Here is a 19,968-nt window from a genome sequence, read left to right as displayed (position 1 = left end):
AGAGAGAGAGTCAGTTGTCTTGTCTCTGAACTCTTCTTCTTTGGTCTGAGAGTCTCCTGCTGTTGAAACTCTGCCAGCTGCTGCAGAGCTGCTGTTGAAGGAAATTATGTTATCTTCACCTTTAAAGGAAAGTATGTTATTTTCATAATCAATGCATAATCTATACTTAACCAATATAATCAAAGATAAATATATATATTTGCACATTCCTTTGATCAGACAGCACACATGCATGTATTCAGGCACTATGCACATTGAATAGAGAATAGAGAGCTCAGTGTCACTAAGTTCATGCTGAAGTTTCACAGTAATAGGTGAGTGCTTTCATCCTACCGTGTTTTAATAACCTCTCTCTTCTCTGGCAATAGCGAGGTTATTAAAACACAGTAGGATGAAAGCACTCTCAGCAGGAACTGTATGGTACAGGAATTAGGGAGGAAGACTCCTAGTTTCAGCCGAAAGTACAGAACATCAGGTGTTTTCCTTTCATTAGTAGCTGGAATGACGTATTGACCATATTCAAAGGGTAAGACCAATTAGTGAATCATATGAGGTAATGTTTGGAAGCAGATCATCTTTCTAGGTGGAGCATGATGTGAAGGGGGGTCAGAAGGTAGAAAAGAACCTGAAGATGTGAACCCTTTGTCAGACGCTTCACATATCAGTTGTATGATGTACTCTGTTATATGAAGAATAAAGCAAAGAGAAAATTGTCAGAGTTTGTCTCATTCGTTCTGTCTTCAGCTCCTCGAACCTAAAGTGGAAGAGAGAAGGAAATCCAGCACGACCCTGCCAGGCTGGACGAGGTGCTGCAGGTCCACCTTCAGGTCCACCTGAGTGATGAAGACCTGCGCAGGAGTGGGAACACGGACACGGGAGAGGCCGCGTGTTCACGTGGAGCAGAGCGCGAACACGCAAATCGTGTGTGTGTGCAAGCGTGTTTTAGTGAAGACGTGTGTTAATACTGGTGTAAATATCGGCCTTTTGGACTCAGAACACCTGGATTCTGCTGCAGAAGGCTGACATGGAGCTGCTAACTCTCTGTGTGTTCTGACAAACTGACATGAGAAATTCAGAAAGTGTGAATGCTCCTGAAATCAACATTGAACCATTTACAGTAGCTCAACTGGCAGGAAACGTTTATTGAATAAATATTTGAATAGTTGAATAAATAAACTGGCAACCTAACAGCCATGTAATCAACAAACTTTGGCCAAGCTACTAAGGTTTACTTAGTTTGAACAGAATGAGAATCTGTTAAACCGTTTGGACTCTGGTGTCACTGATCTGATGTCTGGTCTCTCTGGACTCTTCTCTGTATGAAGGAAGACTGAAGCCTCCTGGATCAGTTTGTCATTCCCACAGTCCAGACAGAGAGATGAAGAGCAGACAGGGACCGGAGATGAAGCAGCAGCCGGTTTGGAGAGAGTCCAGTTCAGTGACATTAGGGAGGATCTCTGTCCTTCTGGCTTCACCACACTGTGATCTGATGGGAACTGGAGGAGCATCAAGTCTGAGCCAAGCCGCCAAAACCACGGGGGAATTTTGAAGCCAATAAGGAAGCGGCATTAAGCGGCAGTTCCTCAAACGTCCTCTAGAGGCCGGCTCCAAAAAGACTCCAAACCACCAACTCCATGAAGTCAATGGACCACAACCCAACTTCTGATAAAAATATAAAGTCAATACATACCCCCCCCCCCCCCCCCCCCCCCCCCCCCACACACACACACACACACACACACACACACACTCCCCCCACCCCTGGACACACTGGAGAGACTACACCTCCTGACAGAGTTTGATTGAGAGTCTGGAGCATCAAACTGAAGCCGGTTGTGAAAGCAGAACAGGTGTGTGAGCTGCAGCTGAGTTCAGTCTCCTACCTGAACGGCTGGGAAGCTGATCTGCTGTGCATCTTCACCTCCTCCACTCTGAAACACACACACACACACACACACACACGTTCAGATCAGTTTGATCACAGCAGATGCGTAACCATGGCAGCGTGTCTGTCAGATGAATACTGACGCAGCAGAAAGATTCATGTTTTCTGCTGTTCAGGAAGCTGATTGATTCTGATGGAAATACGAACTGACTGTTTATTTTGTGACGTTTCAGTTCGTTCGTTTAAAATGATGCTTGACAGTTGGATGAAAACATAACTATTGTTAAAAACCTTCTGAATTATTTTACAGTGTTGTTGTTCAGTCGGTGTGTGGTTTGTTTTTCTCACCTCAGCGCCCCGGTGGTGGCCGGGCGGGGCGCACGCCGGCCCTTCAACGCTCGGAGTTTGTCTCCCTGAGTCAGACCCGGCCCGCTTTCTCCCAACTCAGTCTGGAGGAGAAAACAAACGCACCTCAGGACAGCTGCTGTGTGAACGAGGGGGTTCAAATAAAGTATTTAATGTGTGTGTGTGTGTGTGTGTGTGTGTGTCCACCTCTAGCAGTTGGTCGGAGCTCGGGGATCTGCAGATGGTGGTGTTTTGGGCGGAGCTTGTGATATTGTGGGCGGGGCTTATTGTGAGGTCGTCCATACTGGTAATGAGGCGTGGCACCGCCCTCTCCTCCAGCTTGGCCTTCTGGGAGCGCTGGCTGTCTCCCTGCAACCACAGAGCTGCCTGCTTCCTGCCACACACACACACACACACACACACACACACACACACACACACACACACACACACAGAGCAGTGTGAACTCTGACCTCTGACCCAGCTGCAACAAGCTGCCAACTGCCTGCCATGTTCCTGCATGGAAACTATGCTGAGAGATAAACAGCAGGCCTGCTGAAGCTCAGCCAGGACACACACACACACACACACACACACACACACACACACACACACACACACACACAAAGCTTGACAGCTCTGCAATCGTCAGCAGAGTGAAGAGTTTGTCTGATAATCTGAAGTGGATGAAGGTGAGTGAAGTTCAGCTCATCAGCAACTATAATAATATTAGTTACATTATTATTAGCTGTAACAGTCATATTATTATTACTATTATCATTATTATTATTCTTCATTAATGGTAAGCAGTCCAACACTCATTTAATCAATCTGAATCCAGCATTAAATCTGTTTATCAAATCCTTTTACAATTACAATTTCCCACTTGGCAGACGCTTTTATCCAAAGTGACGTACACATGAGATTTAACACAAGCAAGGATCTAGTCAGGAGAGAACAACGAGAGGAAGAGCCATAAAGATCAGATCTGGTCCGACAGGACAGAGGAGCCACGAGGCAGAGAGACAGAGACATACAGACAGAGACATACAGAGAGAGACATACAGAGAGAGACATACAGAGAGAGACATACAGAGAGAGACAGAGACATACAGACAGAGACATACAGAGAGAGACATACAGAGAGAGACATACAGAGAGAGACAGAGACATACAGAGAGAGACATACAGAGAGAGACATACAGAGAGAGACATAGAGACAGAGCATAGAGACAGATAAGATAGATTTTTTTTTCTTAGCAATTACACAGTCCATCAGGTGAGAAGGTGTTTTTACATCATTTGTTGGGGAAAAAGACAGAAAATTGAAAAAGCACTTTAATGCGATGCTGTGTTGATAAATGCTTATTCATCACAATCGTGTGTGTGTGTGTGTGTGTGTGTGTGTGTGTGTGTGTGTGTGTGACAGACTGTGTGAGTGAGTCAAAGAGAGAGAATCCAATTGTAAGAAGTTTTAAATAAAATGTGATTCAGTTTATCAGATTGGCGGTGTGATGAAATCACAATAATTTTTTGCAATTTTCACCCAATCCTGCAATTTTAGCACAAACACAGAAACATCACAACAGCAGAGGGAGGGAGTCTGCTGTCTGTCTCACTGTGACGGAGGAGAAGATTTAAACTGCTGAGACAAAAACGATTTGAGCTGTCACAATGAATTTAAACATTGTGGAAACTGTGTAACTGAGCAGAAATGTTCTTGTCCAATCAGAAACAGCGGCGTCTTGTGACTCACTCTTCCAGGAAATGCTGCTGCGGTCCAATCACAGAGCCCGGCCTGCAGATCCGGATCCAGGCGATGGTTTCTCCTGCCGTAAAGCGGTAGTGTTTCATCAGGTAACAGCCAATCAGAGTGCCCGTCCTACCAAGACCCGCTACAGAGAGAGAGAGAGAGAGAGAGAGAGAGAGAGAGAGAGAGAGAGAGAGAGAGAGAGACACACAGACAGACAGACAGACAGAGAGACAGAGAGAGAGAGAGAGATATTAAAGCAGGACACAACAGGACAGGACACAACATGACGGGACACAACAGGACGGGACACAACATGACGGGACACAACATGACAGGACACAACAGGACAGGACACAACAGGACGGGACACAACAGGACGGGACACAACAGGACAGGACACAACAGGACAGGACACAACATGACGGGACACAACATGACGGGACACAACATGACGGGACACAACATGACGGGACACAACATGACGGGACACAACATGACGGGACACAACATGACGGGACACAACAGGACAGGACACAACATGACGGGACACAACATGACGGGACACAACAGGACAGGACACAACATGACAGGACACAACATGACGGGACACAACATGACGGGACACAACAGGACAGGACACAACAGGACAGGACACAACATGACAGGACACAACATGACAGGACACAACATGACGGGACACAACATGACGGGACACAACAGGACAGGACACAACATGACAGGACACAACATGACGGGACACAACATGACGGGACACAACAGGACAGGACACAACAGGACAGGACACAACATGACAGGACACAACATGACGGGACACAACATGACGGGACACAACATGACAGGACACAACATGACGGGACACAACATGACAGGACACAACATGACGGGACACAACAGGACGGGACACAACAGGACAGGACACAACATGACAGGACACAACATGACGGGACACAACATGACGGGACACAACATGACGGGACACAACAGGACGGGACACAACAGGACGGGACACAACATGACGGGACACAACAGGACGGGACACAACATGACGGGACACAACAGGACGGGACACAACAGGACGGGACACAACAGGACGGGACACAACATGACGGGACACAACAGGACAGGACACAACAGGACGGGACACAACAGGACGGGACACAACATGACGGGACACAACAGGACGGGACACAACAGGACAGGACACAACATGACGGGACACAACAGGACGGGACACAACAGGACAGGACACAACAGGACGGGACACAACAGGACGGGACACAACAGGACAGGATACAACAGGACAGGACACAACAGGACGGGACACAACAGGACAGGACACAACAGGACAGGACACAACAGGACAGGACACAACAGGACGGGACACAACAGGACAGGACACAACAGGACAGGACACAACAGGACGGGACACAACAGGACGGGACACAACAGGACAGGATACAACAGGACAGGACACAACAGGACAGGACACAACAGGACAGGACACAACAGGACAGGATACAACAGGACGGGACACAACAGGACGGGACACAACATGAAGGGACACAACAGGACAGGACACAACAGGACAGGACACAACAGGACAGGACACAACATGACGGGACACAACAGGACGGGACACAACAGGACAGGACACAACAGGACAGGATACAACAGGACGGGACACAACAGGACGGGACACAACATGACGGGACACAACAGGACGGGGCGTTGGACAGGTGTCTCACCCTTGCAGTGGACGGCCACAGCCCCGTCGGTGTTCTCACAGATGTGCAGGAAGCGCTGGGTGATGATGTCACTGGGCGTGCTGCCGTCCAGGAAGAAGAGGTCATAGTGGTCGAAGCCGGCGTCCGTGAAGCGCTTGGCGTCGTAGATCTTCTTGTTGAGGCGGATCACGGCGCCGACGCTGTGCTTCCTGAAGTACGGGAAGTACGCCTCCGGGGCGTGGAGCGGGTAACCTGAGGAGAGCGGGAACGCCACCGGACCGGCGACTGTCATTACAAAAACTCCCAAAGTCAAATCAAAATAAGAGTTGGCCTGTAAACATGAGATAAACAACGCAGCACTGAGCAGTGTAGAACAAGCAGAAATGGAACATGGACCAAATTTGAAACCTGATTTGCTTCAGTAATGTAGCTGGCAGTGAACTTCAAGTGATTTAGGTCTGTGTCAAATAAAACTTTGACTAAAATGTTCAGTGTTCAGTTTCATCCATCAAGCTGCTTGTTTTTGGTCAGATCCTGCTGAGAAACAGAAAAACAAAGCTCACCGTTCTCCATCTTGGTTTTGGGATGCGGCCCGCTGAAGGCCAGGAACTTCCCCGGGACGATCCAGTTGAAGTCTCCGTTCTCCACCCGCTGGGAAGCAACAGGTCCCAGTCCAACAGTTACAACAGCTCTACGTGTTACATCAACACATCAGTCTGTGCTTCCTTAGTGTTGGGAGTTTTGTTGTGATGTAGATGGGTAAAGTTCCCAGCAACAGAGATGTTCCTCTGTGATTAAAGCAACATTGCTCAAGGCAACACCTTGAGCAATGTTGCCCATCAGAGTTGCCCAAAAGGTGGTGATGTGTCACAGCCTTCAGAGTGAAAACAACAGACAGAGTTTTCTACCTGCAGCAGCAGAGGAACATCAGAAAGGTTTTCTGTGTCTGGACTGAAATATGGGGAACAAACAGCTGAGTGTTGGTGCTGCACCATTAACATTATCATTACCCACTGTTAATGTTAATGCTGGTGCTGCTGTCTGCAGACCATCTTCATGTCAAGCTGGACACACACTAAGACTTGTCTTTGACTGACTTATAATGTGAGATATGTGAAGATACATTTAGAGAGCAGTGAGCAGCAACAGCCAATGAGAAACCAGACAGAAGAGGCTTTACCTCCAACTGTCTCTGCAGATTGGTGTTGTGTTGTGTTGGTGTTGGTGTTGTGTTGGTGTTGTGTTGGTGTGGTGTTGGTGTTGTGTTGGTGTTGTGTTGGTGTTGTGTTGGTGTGGTGTTGGTGTTGGTGTTGTGTTGGTGTTGTGTTGGTGTTGTGTTGGTGTTGGTGTTGTGTTGTGTTGGTGTTGGTGTTGTGTTGGTGTTGGTGTTGTGTTGGTGTTGGTGTGGTGTTGGTGTTGGTGTTGTGTTGTGGTGGTGTTGGTGTTGTGTTGGTGTTGTGTTGGTGTTGGTGTTGTGTTGGTGTTGGTGTTGTGTTGGTGTTGTGTTGGTGTTGGTGTTGTGTTGGTGTTGTGTTGGTGTTGGTGTTGTGTTGGTGTTGTGTTGGTGTGGTGTTGGTGTTGGTGTTGTGTTGGTGTTGTGTTGGTGTTGGTGTTGTGTTGGTGTTGTGTTGGTGTGGTGTTGGTGTGGTGTTGGTGTTGTGTTGGTGTTGGTGTTGTGTTGTGTTGGTGTTGGTGTGGTGTTGGTGTGGTGTTGTGTTGGTGTTGTGTTGGTGTTGGTGTTGTGTTGGTGTTGTGTTGGTGTGGTGTTGGTGTTGGTGTTGTGTTGGTGTTGTGTTGGTGTTGGTGTTGTGTTGGTGTTGTGTTGGTGTGGTGTTGGTGTGGTGTTGGTGTTGTGTTGGTGTTGGTGTTGTGTTGTGTTGGTGTTGGTGTGGTGTTGTGTTGGTGTTGTGTTGGTGTTGTGTTGGTGTTGTGTTGGTGTTGGTGTGGTGTTGGTGTTGGTGTTGTGTTGGTGTTGGTGTGGTGTTGGTGTTGGTGTTGGTGTTGTGTTGGTGTTGTGTTGGTGTTGGTGTTGTGTTGGTGTTGTGTTGGTGTTGTTGTTGTGTTGGTGTTGTGTTGGTGTTGTGTTGGTGTTGTGTTGGTGTTGTTGTTGTGTTGGTGTTGGTGTTGTGTTGTGTTGGTGTTGTGTTGGTGTTGTGTTGGTGTTGTGTTGGTGTTGGTGTTGGTGTTGTGTTGTGTTGGTGTTGTGTTGGTGTTGTGTTGGTGTTGGTGTTGTTGTTGTGTTGGTGTTGGTGTTGTGTTGGTGTTGTGTTGGTGTTGTGTTGGTGTTGGTGTTGTGTTGGTGTTGTGTTGGTGTTGGTGTTGTGTTGTGTTGGTGTTGTGTTGGTGTTGTGTTGGTGTTGTGTTGGTGTTGGTGTTGTGTTGGTGTTGGTGTTGGTGTTGTGTTGGTGTTGTGTTGGTGTTGGTGTTGTGTTGTGTTGGTGTTGTGTTGGTGTTGGTGTTGTGTTGGTGTTGGTGTTGTGTTGTGTTGGTGTTGGTGTTGTGTTGGTGTTGGTGTTGTGTTGGTGTTGTGTTGGTGTTGGTGTTGGTGTTGGTGTTGGTGTTGTGTTGGTGTTGTGTTGGTGTTGGTGTTGGTGTTGTGTTGGTGTTGGTGTTGTGTTGGTGTTGTGTTGTGTTGGTGTTGTGTTGGTGTTGTGTTGTGTTGTGTTGGTGTTGTGTTGGTGTTGGTGTTGTGTTGGTGTTGGTGTTGTGTTGGTGTTGGTGTTGTGTTGGTGTTGTGTTGTGTTGGTGTTGTGTTGTGTTGGTGTTGTGTTGGTGTTGTGTTGGTGTTGGTGTTGGTGTTGTGTTGGTGTTGTGTTGTGTTGGTGTTGTGTTGGTGTTGTGTTGGTGTTGGTGTTGGTGTTGTGTTGGTGTTGTGTTGGTGTTGGTGTTGTGTTGGTGTTGTGTTGGTGTTGTGTTGTGTTGTGTTGGTGTTGGTGTTGTGTTGGTGTTGGTGTTGGTGTTGTGTTGGTGTTGGTGTTGTGTTGGTGTTGTGTTGGTGTTGTGTTGGTGTTGGTGTTGGTGTTGTGTTGGTGTTGGTGTTGGTGTTGTGTTGGTGTTGGTGTTGGTGTTGGTGTTGTGTTGGTGTTGGTGTTGTGTTGGTGTTGGTGTTGGTGTTGGTGTTGTGTTGGTGTTGTGTTGGTGTTGTGTTGGTGTTGGTGTTGGTGTTGGTGTTGTGTTGGTGTTGTGTTGGTGTTGGTGTTGGTGTTGGTGTTGTGTTGGTGTTGGTGTTGGTGTTGGTGTTGGTGTTGTGTTGGTGTTGGTGTTGGTGTTGTGTTGGTGTTGTGTTGGTGTTGGTGTTGGTGTTGGTGTTGTGTTGGTGTTGTGTTGGTGTTGTGTTGGTGTTGGTGTTGGTGTTGGTGTTGTGTTGGTGTTGTGTTGGTGTTGGTGTTGGTGTTGGTGTTGTGTTGGTGTTGTGTTGGTGTTGTGTTGGTGTTGGTGTTGGTGTTGTGTTGGTGTTGGTGTTGGTGTTGTGTTGGTGTTGTGTTGGTGTTGTGTTGGTGTTGGTGTTGGTGTTGGTGTTGACCTCATAGTGTTCGTACTCGTCCACATCGAAGGTCTCGAAGTCGAAGAAGCCGTGCTGCAGAGCCTGCAGACGAGGAGAGAAATCTGTCAAACTGACAGAAAATCAAATCTCCAAAACACTTGATGCATTTTAAATTCTCTATTTAATCAGATATATATCTGTAATGTGTTGATCCTTCAGCTGGTGGAGGTTTGACTCTAGAGCTGACAGACAGGATGAGAGTCAGTCTGATATATACAGATCTACACTTTGACCACATTAACAGGGTAACAGAGTATCTGCTCTGTGCAGATCTACAGTTTGAGTAAACAGGGATGGATCCTGGATCCTGTCTGGTCCCGACCCGACAGGCCGCGGGTTTTCATTTCGGCAGCTGATGTCACCGTCAGACAGGAGCGGCTGCTGCTGTTTGTCAGAATGAAAACAAGCAGCTTCCTCCGTCCACCAGAGGGCGCTGCAGGCTGCGCTGCACAACATCCAAGACGCCAAGACGCCTGCTGCAGCCATTAAGACTTTTCTTTCTGTGTCACACTTTACCGGCCGGTTTAACAAACCAGGTTTTCCTGCACATTCTAACAGTCTGAAAACAAAAGGAGAAGCTTCACCGCTGGACAACAAGGGAATTCCTCCAGAATGACATCTGACATCTGAACTTCAAAACAACAAAAAGCTGCTCTCTGTTCAGTGTTTGATCTATTGATCTATTGATCTACTGATCTACTGATCTATTGATCTATTAAGGTGCATAAAAAACAAGACTCTCTCCACCCTGCAGGACCACTGCTCCTGCCATCACTCCCTTGTAATCTTCACAACAATCCAACCAGCAGGTATGAGTGATGAATTTCTCCTCAGTGTAAAGCTGCAGACTTTTTGTATCGATGTTTGCTTTCTGTAACCACTATTAATGATTCGAAAGATGAAGCTGTGATTGGTTAATTGGACTCGTTGTGTAGTGGCTGCTGCTCCTGTGTGTCTGAGGCTCTGCAGAGCGGAGTCTTTCCAACCTGCACAGACCGGCCTAAAGGGGGCGCTAACCGTTTGTTTAATTGTCTGTACGTCGATCCAGAAACAGACTTTCCTTCTTCTGCAGCTCCGCATCGCTCAGACAGGAAGACGACAGGTTCACTGACCGGATCACAACTGACAAACTCAGACCGACACTCAGCTGGGTTTTAGTGGCATTTCCCTTTACAGCAGACGATGGAACCAGTCACATCACCAGTATCCACACACACACACACACACACACACACACACACACATTCTGTTTGAACAGACTAGACTGGCTGCTGGTGAACTGGAAACACACTGATCTACTGGGATGAGACAAACCCAGTCTAACTCAGTCTAACTCAGTGTAACCCAGACTAAACCCAGTCTAATTCAGACTAAACCCAGTCTGACCCAGTCTAACCCAGTCTAACCCAGTCTAACCCATACTAAACCCCATCTAACCCAGACTGAGTCCTGATGAACTGATTTCACATCAACAGTCTGCTGGTGCTGATTGGCCGAGGATTCACACTTCTTCCTGCGTCAGGTGTTGATTGGTTGTCAGGTCTTCAGGCCGGACAGCGTCGGTGTAACAACGCCTTTCTTGTTTCTGACTCTGACTTTTCTTGTTCTCAGACACAGAGGACAGGATCCAGCCAGCCAATCAGAAGACAGAAAAACACAACTCACCTTCCTGATTCCTTGCAGGCAGTCCAGTATGGTGAGGTTGTAGGTGCAATTCCCAAAAGAAGCATCTCTGAAAGAGAGAGAGAGACAGAGTGAGAGAGAGAGAGTTCATACATATCTTCATATAGAGTAGCTTCAGGGTGTGATTTTCCAATGCTAATGATCTCTCTCACACACACACACACACACACACACACACACACACACCGCGGCTGAGAGCCCTCCAGCTGTCACAGCCAGCAGCCTCAGTGACTCTCAGTAACAAGTCTAACAAGTGTCTGTTCAGATCTGACCAATCATATTACAGAAACTTATCAATGGTCAATGGTATCACTTCCCCTAAATATCAGGCTGTTGTTGTTGTTGTTGTTGTTTTTTTTTGGGGGGGGGGTTAGGTGTCACAGTGAAGAAGTACAACAACTCATTAGGTACAGCACAACATCAGAGCCTCTGATAGGCTCAAGAACATGATCAGATGACCAACATGAGAATTATTAATAACAGTTGAAGCAGAGTGATGTGGGAGATTCCTCTTCACAGCTCATTAGCACAGCAGAGTTCACTGCCTCGCACTGAGCTGCTGCCTCGCTGCTTCTGTGACAAATGCCTGTCCTCCTCTCCAGTTCTGAGTAATTGGGATGGGGAGAGGGGGGGTTGGGGAGAGGGGGGGTTGGGGAGGGGGGGTGATGGGGTGAGGAGAGCACTGTGTTTGTTTTCTATCATATTTAAGAAATGAAAACTATGATCCAGATAGAGTGTGAGGGAGTGACAGGCGACTACATGAATCTGAACAGTTTCCCTCCTGCTGTCTGGTCGCTCAGATTCTGGATTTCAACTTGATGGAGAAACGTCAAATGAACTTAAACTCTTTTCTCTGGAAAACAAACCTCAAAATGAGACGCTGAGGTTGAGACGAGATGAATCTTGATATCAGCAGACTTCATGACAGCATGAAGAGGATTAACAGTAATAATCAGTGTGACAGTGGACCGACCCGTCCAGTCTGAAGCTGTGGCCTCGCTCCCATTCTGTCCAGTAACTCAGTTATATAAGGAGGACAAAAGCTCCTTTATCACCCCCCCCACCCCCCCCCACACACACACACTCTCACACACACTCACCCCTCCCCTCCCCCTATGCTTGTCAAACTCGGCCATCAGCTCTCAGTTTCTACACTCTGCTGTAACACAACAGTCTGCTGTCCGCTCATCTCAACAAACAGTATTAGAAAGGTTTTTCACTTAGAAATGTCAAGTTCCAGGACTTTTATTTTGAAATTCCTACAGAATAAATTGACACTGATCCTGTTTTGTTACAAGTGACATAAGGACTCAGGGTTCATGTGTTATTGATAAAGTTTTTTATCATGTCCTTATAGGACTAGATAGAGGTTAAAGGTCACATATCACACACAGTGTTCTTATAGCACTGTCAGGGTTAAAGGTCATATAACCAACAACATCCAAACTAGAATCAGCTGTTCAGTGGTTGAAGCCTCAACTCCCAATCACAGTCTGACCATGTTATACCATCAAAAATACTGCAGTATTACTGTATCAGTACTGTAGCAATACTGCAGTAATACTGTTGCAATACTGCAGTATTACTGTATCAGTACTGCAGCAGTACTGCAGTATTACTGTATCAGTACTGCAGCAGTACTGCAGTATTACTGTATCAGTAGGGCAGCAGTACTGCAGTATTACTGTATCAGTAGGGCAGCAGTACTGCAGTATTACTGTATCAGTACTGCAGCAGTACTGCAGTATTACTGTATCAGTAGGGCAGCAGTACTGCAGTATTACTGTATCAGTACTGCAGCAGTACTGCAGTATTACTGTATCAGTAGGGCAGCAGTACTGCAGTATTACTGTATCAGTAGGGCAGCAGTACTGCAGTATTACTGTATCAGTAGGGCAGCAGTACTGCAGTATTACTGTATCAGTACTGCAGCAGTGTCGAGGCTGACCTGAAGGGCAGGTAGGAGGCGTTGGAGCCGGAGATCAAAGCTCTGTAGGCTTCTTCTGGAGTCTTCTTCAGGTAGATCACCTGACACACACACACACACACACACACACACACACACACACACACACACACACACACACAGGTAGACACACAGACAGGTAGACAGACAGACAGGTAGACACACAGACAGGTAGACAGACAGATAGTCATTGGTGTAAATGAAGTGCAGTCTTTCAGTAATTAAAACAGTCAGAATCTAACACCAGTTTAGTCTGGTTCTGGTTCAGGTTAGTTAGTCTGGTTCAGGTAAGTCTGGTTCAGGTAAATTAGTCTGGGTCAGGTTAGTCTGGGTCAGGTTAGTTAGTCTGGGTCAGGTTAGTTAGTCTGGGTCAGGTTAGTTAGTCTGGGTCAGGTTAGTCTGGGTCAGGTTAGTTAGTCTGGGTCAGGTTAGTTAGTCTGGGTCAGGTTAGTCTGGGTCAGGTTAGTTAGTCTGGGTCAGGTTAGTCTGGGTCAGGTTAGTTAGTCTGGGTCAGGTTAGTTAGTCTGGGTCAGGTTAGTCTGGGTCAGGTTAGTTAGTCTGGGTCAGGTTAGTTAGAGTAACACCAGTCAGTCAGAATCTAACACCAGTTTAGTCTGGTTCTGGTTCGGGTTAGTTAGTCTGGGTTAGGTTAGTTAGTCTGGGTCAGGTTAGTCTGGGTCAGGTTAGTCTGAGTCCGACTATGAATTTTAAGTGTTAGTTGCTATGGTGACGACACAGTCTGGACATTAAGGTGTAAAGTCTGTCACACTGTGAGAACTGAGCAGATGAGTCTGTTAGCAAACTGTCAGAACTCAACTGGAAGCTAACGTTAGCGACGAGGCTAACGTAGCTTCATCACAGACTGTACTTCTCTCTCTAGCTCTGCTAGTCAACATTAGCATGTTAGCAAACCAGCTGGTTAGCATCAACAAAGCCTATGTTCAGACTGCCAGCCCAAATCGGATTTTTGGCAAATCCAGATTGGAGTCGGATTGATTTGATCAAGTTTGAACAGCAGAACAACGGAACAACGCGCAGGACCGTCCCGCCACTGTGAACACATGCGTCACACAGCGGTCGGCACACAGCGGGCGTCACGCAGCGGGCGTCACGCAGCGGGCGTCACACAGCGGTCGGCTTCAGAAGTAATTCCGCTTTTCTTCTCCAGACTTTTGGACAGTACTCCTCTGAGGAGAAAGTTCAGCACACAGCCGGACGACACGGAAGGATTTAGAGGAGAAATAGACATCCAGCGATTAGCCGGATCGTTGTGAAAAGTCACAGTTTTATTCCACAGTGACGCCCGGTCCCAGACTCTCACCGTCTCTGTTGAACCGTCCGGGAAGACCTCTCACTCAGATCATTTCTTAAATATCGGCGCTGGGGAGAGAAGCTGCAACTGACAGGAAACAGACCAGAGTGGAGGAGATTCACAGCTGCGCATGCGCTCTAAATAATGCCGCTAATATCGGTCTTTTCCCCTCACTGTGCGACCGGTGGCTTCAGGAGGCTTGGATCATGCTGCAACAACTGTATGGAGTAATTTTATGGATATTTTCTGCTCTTTTCGGAGCTCTAAAGACAGGAACCCATTGACTTCAGTTGTTTTGGAGAACGCTGCTACGAAGTTGTGCTGGAAAGCTCCAGGACGGTTTTATGGACTAACAAACTTCTAACAGACATCAGCTGAAACAGATGAACTCAACTATAAACACTTCTAACTGCACAGAGCGACTTAAAGACGCAGCAGCAGGTGACAGAGCTCCACCTGGTGGAGACAGAGCGACACGGCAGGTGATAGCTCTACCTGGTGGAGACAGAGCTCCACCTGGTGGAGACAGAGCAACACGGCAGGTGATAGCTCCACCTGGTGGAGGCAGAGCTCCACCTGGTGGAGACAGAGGGAAACTTCATTCAGCTGAATGTCAGTTTCCTCTGCTTTGGTTCTTGCTGTAAAACCTCTCAGCTCAGTGACTTGCTGTGAGTCGCTTTATACAGAAGCTAGTCCAACGGTAGTATTTAGGCGGTCAGTATGTCAGTATTTAGGCGGTCAGTATGTCAGTATTTAGGCGGTCAGTATGTCAGTATTTAGGCGGTCAGTATTTAGGCGGTCAGTATGTCACTATTGTAGCAGTCAGTATGTCAGTATTTAGGCGGTCAGTATGTCAGTATTTAGGCGGTCAGTATTTAGGCGGTCAGTATGTCAGTATTGTAGCAGTCAGTATGTCAGTATTTAGGCGGTCAGTATGTCAGTATTGTAGCAGTCAGTATGTCAGTATTTAGGCGGTCAGTATTTAGGCGGTCAGTATGTCAGTATTGTAGCGGTCAGTATGTCAGTATTGTAGCGGTCAGTATGTCAGTATTGTAGCGGTCAGTATTTAGGCGGTCAGTATTTAGGCGGTCAGTATGTCAGTATTGTAGCGGTCAGTATTTAGGCGGTCAGTATGTCAGTATTGTAGCGGTCAGTATGTCAGTATTGTAGCGGTCAGTATTTAGGCGGTCAGTATGTCAGTATTTAGGTGGTCAGTATGTCAGTATTGTAGCGGTCAGTATGTCAGTATTTAGGCGGTCAGTATGTCAGTATTGTAGCGGTCAGTATGTCAGTATTTAGGCGGTCAGTATGTCAGTATTGTAGCGGTCAGTATGTCAGTATTGTAGCGGTCAGTATGTCAGTATTGTAGCGGTCAGTATGTCAGTATTGTAGCGGTCAGTATGTCAGTATTGTAGCGGTCAGTATGTCAGTATTGTAGCGGTCAGTATTTAGGCGGTCAGTATTTAGGCGGTCAGTATGTCAGTAGGTCTGGTGGTGATATAACGGAGCGTGACGCTCGGCTCTGTCGACACAATGAACTTTTGTTTCAGCTGCTGCAACACATGAAATATTCAGCAGGCAGCAAACACACAAGATTGAATTCTAGAGGTGTGTGTGTGTGTGTGTGTGTGTGTGTGTGTGTGTGTGGCTGAGCAGCAGTCAGTCTGTTAGCTGACTGTTACCCAACAGATGCAGTCAAACTCTCCTGATGCAGACTGCTGCTGAACTATATTAGATATACAGTATTATCTGTTTGAGGTGAAGCGTTTTTACCTGCAGACACTGTGTGTGTGTGTGTGTGTGTGTGTGTGTGTGTGAGTGTGTGTGTGTGTGTGTGTGGCAACATGCACATTATGCACACGCTGTCTATGCTGTACATTCACACCTCTTTTCTTCATATTGTCATTATCTCGCTTGTTATATATTGCATAGCTATATCTTAATATTTTTTATACATTTTCACTTATCTCACACTGCATCCGTTTCATTTTTGGGTTGAATTTCATATTGTACATATTAATTTTCTCATTGTCTCTGTATGTTTTACTGCTGTTATTTTGCACATCCTCATAATGATTTACATTTTTTCATACTTTTCATTCATAGATTCTACTTAATGTGTCCTGTTGGTTGTGTTATGTTTAATACTCCATTTTCTCTATTCCTATTGTATTTTACTTTGTTGTATCCTATTATCTGCTGCGACCCAGTTTCCCCACAGGATCGACAGCTTCCCCTTCCACTAGTGTGTGTGTTGAATCAGACTGGACTGCTCTGATTGGTCAACTGGTTCCAGTCCAGCTGCCAGTCCGACTCGACCGGACCGGACCGATGGCCCAGACTAACGTGCTGCTGAAACTCTCTGAAAGACTCGGGTACGGTCTGGTATCCTGCAGCAGTCTGAGTCTGGTTCCACCTCCTTTGATTTGGTTCTCATTATTTACACAAACTGACCAATAGGAGCCGAGTACTCCAGTGTGAAACAGGAAGAGGAAGTGATGTACTCACAGCGTAGCCTCCGATTAGCACGGCAGCGTTAGCTCGCTTCCTCTGGTCAAAGCTGGTGTAATGAACAATTCTCTTCCTGGTCAGTGTGAAAGACTAGAAAGAGGAGAAATAAAATCAAAACATGTTAAAAACCAAAGAACTTCTGACAGCATAAAGACTGAATCAAAGGCTAGTCGACGTCTCCCTCCAGACACTGATACACAATATAATAATGCAGCTCTGAAAGAATAACAGTGATATACTCCAGCCACAGTGAGAGTGTGTGTGTGTGTGTGTGTGTGTGTGTGTACACTGCCATCATGCACATATAGAGTTACAGTAAGAGCTCCAACTGTTGTCCCCAACAACGCAGGCTAGCAGACTGGATTAACTCAAGTCTAGTCAGTTTATTTATAGAGGCTCGTCACAGCGGTTCACACAAGATAAACAACACAAACACATAATACCAAGGATAGCAACAAGAGATAGACAGATTAACTGACCAAGTATGGAAATCAGTAAATTATCCAACATCCCTGAGACAAAGAGGGTTCAGTCCATTCAGACAGAAAGCAAAAGGTTTCTAGCTTTCTACTTATTTTTGGTCAGGATGAGCAGCAAACACACTAGAAACACTCAACTCTATAAAACACTGAGACATTTTTAGGTGAGCAAGTCTCTTTCTAGTTAATGTTTGTCCGTCCGTCTGTTAGCAGGATATCTCTAACAGTTGGGCGCGGTTTTGCACAAAACTTGGTATGAAGGTTGGTTATGGGCCAAGGAAGAACTGATTCACTTTTCATGTCGACTGTCCAAAAGGGGGAGTGGCATATCACCAAAAGGTGTTTGTCAGACATGGCGGAGGTCTGTGCTCTACTGAGCACATTTTCTAGTTTTCTGCACTAGAACCGATCTGTGTTTCCATGGTTTCCAGTTCCGAGCACCTCAGTCGGACAGTCATAAGGTCAACAGATGAAGGCAATGGACAAACGATCTTGATGCGTATTCAGCAAGAACGAGCCTGAAGATCAACCAATCAAGTTCAAGTTTGTTTATTTATATAGCCCTTGATCACAGACCGTCTCAAAGGACTTTACAGAGAATTAACCTAACTAGATCTAACTGATCAACAATCAACCATAGAACATAGATACCTCCAGGCATCTCTACATGAGATGCCTGGAGGGAGCAGCAGTGTCACAATGTCCAGCCTGGTCAGACGCAGGAGGATCCAGACCCGGAGTCGCCCCACAGCGCCCAGAGCCGAAAGCCTTCCACCAGCATGTAATCAGAGAGGAAGCAGATCAGGTGGCCAGCGGCCAACATGACATCACTGTAGCACCAGTTGGACAGTGATGTGGAAGAGATACTAGAGGCAACTTCAAGAGGGAACACCCAAAGGAAGGTGTGAATTAGGACAACGATCATAGTTGGCCCGTGATGAGAAAGGTTTGGAGCCGAGGGGGCGAAAGTTGCCAAGGCGTCGTATTCGAGGAACCAGAGGGGAGTGGACATCCACAAGATCAGGCAGGAGCTGAAACCCCTGAGACGACAGCACAAGGAGACACTAGCCTGGCCGAGGTGTGGTGCATCCTGACGAGGAAGCTGCTGGCGCTTTGCCTGGGAGAATGGCATTGGAAATGCTGTCAGGGAAGAGCCTGAAAGCTTGAGACATTCATATCCAACCCCTTCAGGTTCATCAAGTAGATGCTAGAGCAGAAGCAGAATGGAAGGATGAAACACATGACAACTGAAAGAAGAGTTCAATATTTAAGAACTTCAGCTGAAAGAAGTTCAGGATGATGTACGAACTGTACTGCTCCTGGATCATGTGGCATCCTGTATAGTTCAGAAGCACTGTCCGAAGATGCTGCAGCACCTTTAGAAGATCCTCCAAGTCATCTAGAGGAGAGGGACGGTTGCAGAGCAGTGGAGAGCTGCGACAGGGGTCTGGATTCAAAAAGAATAAGATTTCAATCAAATTGATCAATTCTGAATCATCTCCCTGTTATGTATTGAAATGAAGATCTTCAGCTTTACTTCCAAACGGCTGATGACCTTCTTCACCAGCAGCAGCTTTATAGACTCAGTCCAGAAGGGGGAGTCTCAGGTTTTCGGGACACCTGGAGCACACAGCCATGGCGAATCAGCTCATCAAAAAGGCCAGGGAACACAATGGCGATGGACCTCTCAAACACATATAGATCTATACCACATAAGCCGGTGCAGCTCACACTGACAAAACTACAACATCACAGACTACAACAACTTTGGCACGAGTGTCTCCTCTGGAACAGGCACATCAAGCTGGCACAAGGTCAAGGTGAGGATCATCACAGGATAGACCACCTCTGTGATCCTTCTCTCCCTGACCATCAACATGATTGTGAAGTCTGCCATCTGCCAACAACAATCAGGATGTTCACGTCAGTGCCAGGAGACAGGTGGATCCTGCAAGAGCTTGCAAGATTGATTTGGTGGGCCAGGATGAGCTTCAAGCTAAGTCCACATCAATATTGTTGAAGAAAGGGCGAATCAAAGACAAGTTCTGCTTTAACATCACATGAGATCCATCCCTGCCATGTCAGAGAAGCCAGTAAAGTGTTTCAGCAAGTGTTTCACACATCAGTCCAAGCTGCTTGCACAGAGCAGCGGCTCAGTCTGGACTCCCGAAGAAGTTCAAGGTATGGGTGTACCAATATGGTATCCTACACCTAGGACCTTGTGGCCACTCCTTGTCTATGAGGCCCGATGAGGGTCACAACCACCTCTGAAGATGGCTAGGTCTACCCAGGAGTCTCAGTAGCATCGCTCTCTATGGGTGTACCAACAAGCTAAAGCTGCCTCTCAGTTCCTTTGAGGAGACAAAGGCGACCTGAGCTACAGAGGTGATGCAGTACAGACTCTTGATGGACCTGGAGGTATCCAGAGCTGGAGTAGAGGTGAAGATGCTGGGGTTTCGCAGCCTGACCCCTCTGTGCAGCTTTCAGCATGGCAGGAGAGGAAGAGAAGAGCCATCCACAACAGCAGAGAGCCTAAAGGTGGATCTGACTCAAGAGAGGAGAGCCATGGAGAGCAGAGTAGTTCGCTACCTGGACACAAACTGAGACCTGACCAACCTCAGCTGGGTCACCTAGTGGAGAGTGGAGATACTGAAAGACCCGAAACACACAAGGATCCCAGGAATATATCACCCAAGATGTGTCAGCAGATCCATCAGTAGTTATTCAGTCCACAGTTTGAGTTTA

At 46.9% G+C, this 19,968-nt stretch overlaps 1 protein-coding gene across 3 annotated transcripts in view; it reads right to left on the bottom strand.

The window, feature by feature from the left end:
- Positions 1–19,968, bottom strand: part of cdc14ab (cell division cycle 14Ab) — a 35,250-nt gene that overhangs the window by 11,025 nt on the left and 4,257 nt on the right. For 2 of the 3 annotated variants that reach the window (XM_071899507.2, XM_078285687.1), the window contains exons 4-13: positions 16,742–16,834; positions 12,904–12,983; positions 10,938–11,004; positions 9,252–9,314; positions 6,292–6,379; positions 5,750–5,980; positions 3,987–4,125; positions 2,438–2,624; positions 2,234–2,334; positions 1,884–1,931 (exon numbers count right to left, since the gene is read on the bottom strand). In XM_071899507.2, the coding sequence (XP_071755608.1) occupies positions 1,884–1,931; positions 2,234–2,334; positions 2,438–2,624; positions 3,987–4,125; positions 5,750–5,980; positions 6,292–6,379; positions 9,252–9,314; positions 10,938–11,004; positions 12,904–12,983; positions 16,742–16,834 (1,097 nt within the window). The remainder of the gene's footprint in view (positions 1–1,883; positions 1,932–2,233; positions 2,335–2,437; positions 2,625–3,986; positions 4,126–5,749; positions 5,981–6,291; positions 6,380–9,251; positions 9,315–10,937; positions 11,005–12,903; positions 12,984–16,741; positions 16,835–19,968) is intronic. The other variant, XM_071899509.2, reaches the window with a different exon arrangement.

The sequence above is a fragment of the Centroberyx gerrardi genome, chromosome 9 (genome assembly GCF_048128805.1).
Source record: "Centroberyx gerrardi isolate f3 chromosome 9, fCenGer3.hap1.cur.20231027, whole genome shotgun sequence".
NCBI classification, from domain to species: domain Eukaryota; kingdom Metazoa; phylum Chordata; class Actinopteri; order Beryciformes; family Berycidae; genus Centroberyx; species Centroberyx gerrardi.
This window is presented reverse-complemented; position numbering and strand designations above follow the sequence as displayed.